The sequence below is a fragment of the Vicia villosa genome, linkage group LG7, assembly GCF_029867415.1.
Source record: "Vicia villosa cultivar HV-30 ecotype Madison, WI linkage group LG7, Vvil1.0, whole genome shotgun sequence".
Taxonomy (NCBI): Eukaryota; Viridiplantae; Streptophyta; class Magnoliopsida; order Fabales; family Fabaceae; genus Vicia; species Vicia villosa.
Window position 1 is genome coordinate 121,812,228 of NC_081186.1, and position 7,839 is coordinate 121,820,066.

The following is a 7,839-nucleotide window of genomic DNA, read 5'->3' on the forward strand; positions in this document are numbered from 1 at the left end:
GAACCTAGAGCTCTGAAATGCATGTTCATGGGATACCCTGAAGGAGTCAAAGCTTATAGGCTATGGTGCCTAGAGCCAGGTCACAGGAGGTGTATCACCAGTCGAGATGTAGTTTTCAATGAATCTGAAATGGCTTTTAAGAAAATTGATGATGTTGGTCGAAGTACAGAAACATCTGACGAAGAGCTGGAACAAGTAGAGATTCCTATTGAGGTGGAGCATGTTGATGCTGAATTGCATATCCCTGATGAAGTCGAAGAAGAAGCAGAAGATGCTGAGAAAGTTCAGGAAACTGACGATGACTACCTATTGTCGAGAGATAGGTCGAGAAGAGTCATCAAGGCACCTCAGAGACTTGGGTATGCAGATCTTATCGCTTATGTCTTAATCTCTGCAAGTGAGGTTCTAGACGAAGAACCTAGAGACTACAAGGAAGTTATGAGGAGTCGAAATAAGACTGAATGGCTGAAGGCCATGGATGATGAGATGAAATCTCTTCATGATAATCATACTTGGAAACTGATCAAGAAACCTGTTGGGGCAAGGTTAGTCAGCTGTAAATGGATTTTCAAAGTTAAGGAAGGAATTGAAGGAGTGACGTCAAAAAGATACAAGGCAAGGTTAGTTACAAGGGGTTTCACTCAGAAAGAAGGTATCGACTTCAATGATGTGTTTTCTCCTGTTGTGAAGCATATGTCCATTCGAATGTTGCTTGCCATGGTGGCACAGTTCGATCTTGAACTGGAACAGATGGATGTGAAGACTGCTTTCTTGTATGGTGATCTAGATGAAACGATCCTGATGAGGCAACCTGAAGGGTATGTCAAAAAGGGGAAGGAAGATTATGTGTGCAAGTTAAAGAGATCTTTGTATGGGCTGAAACAATCTCCTCGACAGTGGAATAGGAGATTCGACAAGTTCATGACACGCATAAGTTTCATTAGAAGTCAGTTCGACCAATGCGTTTACTTCAAATTTCGACCTGGTAATTCATTTGTTATTTTGTTGCTTTATATGGATGATATTCTCATAGCAAGCAACAATGTTGAAGATGTGACGAGGGTGAAGGCTGAACTCAATAAGGAGTTCGATATGAAGGATATGGGAGCTGCTTCCAGGATTCTTGGAATTGACATTCGAAGAGATAGAAAGAAGTCGAAGTTATGCTTATCTCAAGAGGCATATCTACGGAAGATTCTCGAAAAGTTTGGTATGTCGAATTCGAAGCCAGTTGTGACTCCAACAAACCCTCAATTCAAGCTGAGTATTGACCAGTGTCCCAGTACTGATGTCAAAAGAGCCTATATGAATAGCTTCCCATATGCTAATATAGTTGGTTCTTTGATGTATGCTATGGTCTGTACTAGACCCGACATAGCATATGCAGTAAGTCTTGTAAGCAGGTACATGGCGAACCTTGGAAAGGCTCACTGGCAAGCATTGAAGTGGATTTTAAGGTACATAAATGAGTCTCTGAATAGAGTCCTAATCTATGGTGGAGCCTTGGGTCAAGATAGGAAAGCAGTAATAGAAGGATATGTCGACTCTCATTATGCAGGTTGTATGGATTTCAAAAAATTTATTTCCGGATATGTTTTCATTATGTTTGGCACTGCAATTAGTTGGAAAGCAACACTTCAGAAGGTTTTTGCTCTATCAACCACTGAAACGGAGTATATTGCCCTAACTGAAGCTGTGAAAGAAGCATTGTGGCTTGAAGGTTTTGCGAAAGAGCTGAAACTTCAAGGTCGAGGTATCACTGTTAAATGTGATAGTAAGAGTGCAATACACCTGTCGAAGAATTCAGCCTATCATGAGCGAACTAAGCACATTGATGTGAAGCTACATTTCGTCAAAGGAGTAATCGAGTGTGGAGAAGTCCAAGTGCTGAAGGTTTCGACTAAAGACAATGATGCTGGTATGATCACCAAGACATTGTCGAGTTGCAAGTTTTTCCACTGTATGCAGTTGATAAAACTGCATGAAGAAAGCTAGTTTGTTCCCTTGATGTTGTAGAGTTAGGTCCAAGGTGGAGATTTGTGGGATATTGGATCGAACTCTGGTATGGTCGAAGGGTAGCTTCTTGGTTCGACATGATTAGGCATGAAGTCGAAGGTTGTTCACATGCTTGTGTCGAAGATGCTAGGGTTGTTAGCATGTTAAATTAGGTTTTAGTGTTTAAACCCTAATTTGTTAAGTTAGCTTGTTTATTAAGTTGGCTTGTGTAATGGGCCTTGTGGAAAAAGCCCATTAGTTAGTATGTTAGGTTTTATTATAAATAGCATACTAGTCTCTCATCGTTGCTAAGCTGCAAATCCTAATTTAGGGTGAGAGAGGTTATTTGTTATTCTTGTAAACTTGTAATCTTGTTTAAAGAGAAAGTAAAAGAATAACAGTTATAACAAATTCTTGTGTTCATCTTATCTTCCCTAATTCCCTATTATATTTTGTTCTTGACATCGTTTTTCACAACACTCTTTTTAATTAAAAGTTGTTTGCTTTTTAAAAGAATAAATCAAGTTGTTGTTGGTTCATCCAAGTTCATGTGTTATGTATATGAATTACAGGTGATTGTTTGTTTTAAGTTGAAGTGTAGCATCCCATGCTATGTTGAAATTTTGTAACTCTGATTTTAATATTATTCTCCGGATAAAAATAGAGTGTTACATAACCACTTTATCGTCGTGAAAAACATGATGCAAATTTTCAGCGTGTCAGTAATATATTTTAAAATATTCAAACTTCTCCCACCTTAAAAGCTAAAAACATATATTTTAATTATTTTAAAGTAACGACGTGATTTTCCGCCATTATCAAGTTTTCAAAAATGTTCCACCAGACACCACATGAAAATCTAAAAAAAAAGTCATTTTTTAATTATTTTTCAACCCTTAAGTCGTGATTTTCACCGGACAACGTCCAATATTTACGTAGTAATATTCACATGGCTATATGAGGGTTGACCTAGTGGGAAGGTGCTAGGGTCTCAAGGGTTTGCTTCCCTTGAGGTCAGACCCTCTCAAGGTTATTTTTAGTGAATATCCGTTCAAGAAAATTGATGTAATTTGTAATGTTTTTTATTTATTTTATTTTACTTATTTTATCCTTTTTATGTCTTCCGGTTTCTTTATTTTTGTATTTATTGTCATTTGTAATGTTTTGTATTTTTTTTGTTTTTGTATTTTATTTTACTTTATTTATATATATATATATATATATATATATATATATATATATATATATATATATATATATATATATATATATATATATATATATATATATATATATATATATATATATATATATATATATATATATATATATATATATATATATATATATATATATATATATATATGACCACCTGTAACAATTACTTTTTATATACAAATTTTCCATAAAGTATCTTTCTATATTTTTTTTCTAATTTCATTTAAAATAAAAATAAAAAGTTTATTGACTAAAAAGAAAAAAAAATATTAATCAAGTAGAATTTGTATAATAATTATGAAAAAGACACTAAGTTTCCGTGTTTACATAAACTTTACTTTATAATATATAATTAAATTTAATAATATGAAATATTTAATTTTCTAAAAAAATTAATATTCAATTAAAAGCTATAATTTTTGTGTGCAAAATTTGACTATTATAACGTGAATAATGGTTATAAGTAACTAGAAAGAGTCTTATAAATAGATCATGAAGAACACACAAGTGATCCCATGTTTTTACAATTTGAATCTCTCAATATTTCTCAATGATTGTAACAATGAGTAGGTATTGTTTTCAAACTCTTGTTTTCATTTTTTCTTTCTTGCTTCATCATTTCTATTTCTCATGCTTAAGCAGCGTTGAACTCATCCATCCTGATTCTTCAAAAACATCACTTTATCAACCTACACAAAACAAATACCAATGTGTTACCAATGCTATTCGTCGTTCAATCTACCATCTTTCATACAAAAATTCTCTCACTAATACACCCGGATCTACTATTATCCCTGAATTAGGTGAATATATCATGACCTATTGATTAGGTACTCTACTAGTTAAAATATATGGTATTGTTGGTACAGGTAGTGATATTGTTTAACTTTAATGCCAACCTTGTAAACAATGTTACAAACAAGACACTCAAATGTTTGATCATTCAAAGTCTAAAAGTTATAAAAATCTTCCTTGTTCATTTAAGCAATGTAAATCTGTTGATTTTCATTCTTGTGGTAAAAACAATTCTTGTGAATATTCTATTGATTATGTTGGTGGAACATTATCAGAAGGAAATCTTAGTGTGAAAACTCTTACATTGGATTCCGCCTCTGGCCATTCTGTTTCATTTCCCAATTTTGTGATAGGATGTGGACATAAACATACAATGTCTTTTAATGGTAGAAATTCCGACGTAGTTGGAATTGGAGGTGGGACTCAATTTTGGAGATGCTGCACTGGTTTCTGGTTGAGGGGTTTTTTCAACTACTTTAGTGAAAAAATCTCCATTAATTTTTACTTTGTAACCCTGAATGCTTTTAGTATTTGGAAAAAAATAGGATTTTCTAAACCGCCACTTGAAGGGAACTTCATAAATGATTCAGGTACAACATTGACGATTTGACCATCCGATATTTATAAAAACGTGGAATCAACTCTAGCAGCATTGATAAAATTGAAAAGCGCGTGAAGGATCAAAATAAAATTTTGAGCCTTTGTATAGCACATGTAATGTACTTTGTGGACTACACATGTCTCTTTTTGGTCTTAAGCAATCTCCGAGAGTCATGGGTGACAAATTTAACACGATAATTCAACACTTTATTTGATTTCTTTGCAGGGAAGCCGACCATTCTTTTTTTATAGTGGTTCAGTCCAAGGATACACTTACCTTATTGCGAATGTAGATGATATTGTCGAATTTGATAATGATCATCATGAAATACATTAGTTGAAACAACATCATTTTAATCAATTTCATGCAAAAAAAACCTCAGTAATTTCACAACAGGTGAATATAATGACCAAAACTAAATAATTAATCTTGGTATTAAAAGACAAAAAACAAAATGCAAATTGTTTTATTTTATATATTCATATGAGGATTATAAACCAAGTCTACAAGACTAATTAGACTTTGGTACAATCAGTAGCCTTAAAGGACACAGTCTTCTCTTGAAGGTCATAACCAACCAACAAATTCTGTTGAGCCAAGTTTCCAAAAATTGAACCAATTTGAGATGATTGAAATGCAAAGCAAACAATGCCATCAGCAACTTGAACAAAAGTACTAATAGGATGCAACTTCACATCTGCCCCGTCGAAATGCGCGGTGATTAGAGGAAAATCATATTTGTCCGATGTGAGACTATAACAAAGGTTGAATATTTTATTAGGATCGTCAACTCGCTCTAGTTTCACCGATTCGACTACAGCTGATTCCAAGTCGGTGTAAATTTTAGATGGTAAAAGCGTCAATGTTGTGCCTGAATCAATTATTATATTACCCTCATTGCCGTTGGCACTCGTAGATAACCCTTCGAATTCTACTGTCTTGTTTTCGACACTAAATGATTCCAAGGTAAGATAGTAGAAAACCGGAGAGTCCTTTTTTACTATAGGAGTTGACACAACACCGTCACCAGAAACAATAGCAGCATCTCCGAAATTGAGTTTCGTAGTTGAGTTTGACTGAGTCTCTGACACAAGTAAAGAAGGTGGCAAACAATAAGAGAATTTACCACCAATTGACGATCCTAATTGTGTTATGAAAGACACTGGTCCACCTCCAAGACCAACTATCCCCGAGCTTACGCCTTGAAACGAAACTGTATTATCGGTTCCACATCCTATCACGGTATTAGGAAATGGAACCGATTGTCCAGTGGTGGATTCTAATGTAAGAGTATCAACACTAAGATCTCCTTGCGAATGTGATCGATCGCCGTAAGAAATAGAATACTCGCAATTATTTTTGTCATCGCAAGAGGAGTCTCTCACGGATTGACATAGGTTTGACGAGCAAGGAATGTTTTTGTAAGTCGATGATTTTGCTGGCGTAAACTTGGGAGTAGTTTGATTGTAACATTGTTCACAAGGCTCGCATTGAAGCCAAACAATGTCACTACCGGTATCCGCTATACCATATAGTTTAAACGGTGGAGTACCAATGGAATACGTCATGAGATACTCAGCATTATCGGGGACTATAGTTGATTCCGGTGAAGTGTTCAGGGAATTCTCATAGAAACGACTGACACGGTCGATGGAGCGACGTGCAGCATTGACAATATTTTGATATTTGTTTTGAGCAGGTTTGTAGAGTGGCGATTTTATAGAATCGCGGTGGATGAGTTCAACGCTAAAACCCTTGTTTAGTGCTTGAGAAAGTGGGAAAATGAAGCAAATGACAAAGAAAAATAAGGTTATAGAGCATGCTGTATTCATGGTTGACATCATAGGGAAATGATGAGAGATTTTGATGTGAAACTATCAGATTTTAGTGTCTTTTTATAGACTGTACAAGAAGGTAGATAGACCAAAAAATAAGAATGGTTCATTCATAAACCCACTTTCATTTATTTATTTTAAAACATAATTATTAATTTTCTCAAAACTTCTGAACTTCTAACTAAACTTTCCACTCTTTCTGTGTTAATTTGATGAGTTATGGTGTCAACACTTTTACTAACTTTATGTATTCCAATTAACATTCAGAAACATTTCTTTGGCCAATAGAAGTTCAACAAACAAAGTTTAATAACTCTATTTAAATCAATGAATTCACAATGATTTATTGGTTTTAAAAGAGAACAAATTCATGCATATAAATACACATAAAAGTTACTACAGTACTCTCTCATATTTCTTTCAGTAGAAAACTATGCATATTCTTCACAAATACAATTAGAAATAAATGTAAATAAAAAAGTATTTCTTAAAAAAATGATTTGTTTTTTATATTTTCAAAATATTAATTATGAAAAAGTATTATTTAAATTCTAATCATTCAAATTTTTCAAATATTGTAATTGTCAATTCAAATATATTCATAATATTATTATTATTATGCTTGATTTTTTTTCTTTATATTTTTTACAGGTGGGATTAATCTTCTTTGGTCCTCCATTAAGATATAAAGTTATAAAGAGTAGCCACGATTTGTGTTCCAAAATTTATCTCACACAATCTCTTCATTCCAAAAAAATAGATCATAGAATCACACAGTATTACTCCATACACCGATTAAAAGCTTTGATTTTTTTAAAGTATTATTTCAATTTGTTTATAATTAAAAATTAAAATTTAGTAAACAAATAGCTTATAATATAAAATATAGGAATAGTAAATCGAAAAATAATCGAGGTATTTAGGTGAATTAAATCGAAAAATAATTGAGGTATTTAGGTGAATTAAATCAAAAAATAATTAAGGTATTTAATTAGTAAGATGTTAATACATGTTTAATTGTAATTTTATGAATTTATAGATTTTAAAGATATTTTGCAGTTTATACGTGATCCCTATATTAACAAAGATATTAATATTAATTTATATTATTTCTATGTAATATTATATTATTAAAGATTTTAAATAATCTCATTTTTGGTTTATATAAAATAGTAGTATTTATTCTAAAAATATATATAATATAAATATATGTTTTAATAAAAAAACATGAGACAATTATGATTGATAAATACATACTTTTCTAATGAAAAACACAATTTTTTCATTTTAAATGACATATATTAATTTTAATTTCTATTATTATTGTTACATTCATATCTCAATTAATTTAATTAAAACTATTATATGGTTATTTAAAATTTTGTATTTACATTT

General features: G+C 32.2%; 1 protein-coding gene across 1 annotated transcript; it reads right to left on the reverse strand.

Moving 5' to 3' along the window:
* Positions 1 to 5,124: 5,124 nt before the first annotated feature.
* Positions 5,125 to 6,441, reverse strand: LOC131618456 (aspartic proteinase CDR1-like). The gene has a single exon (XM_058889675.1). The coding sequence runs from the start codon at positions 6,439 to 6,441 to the stop codon at positions 5,125 to 5,127; it is 1,317 nt and encodes a 438-aa protein (XP_058745658.1).
* Between the last annotated feature and the right edge of the window lie 1,398 nt (positions 6,442 to 7,839).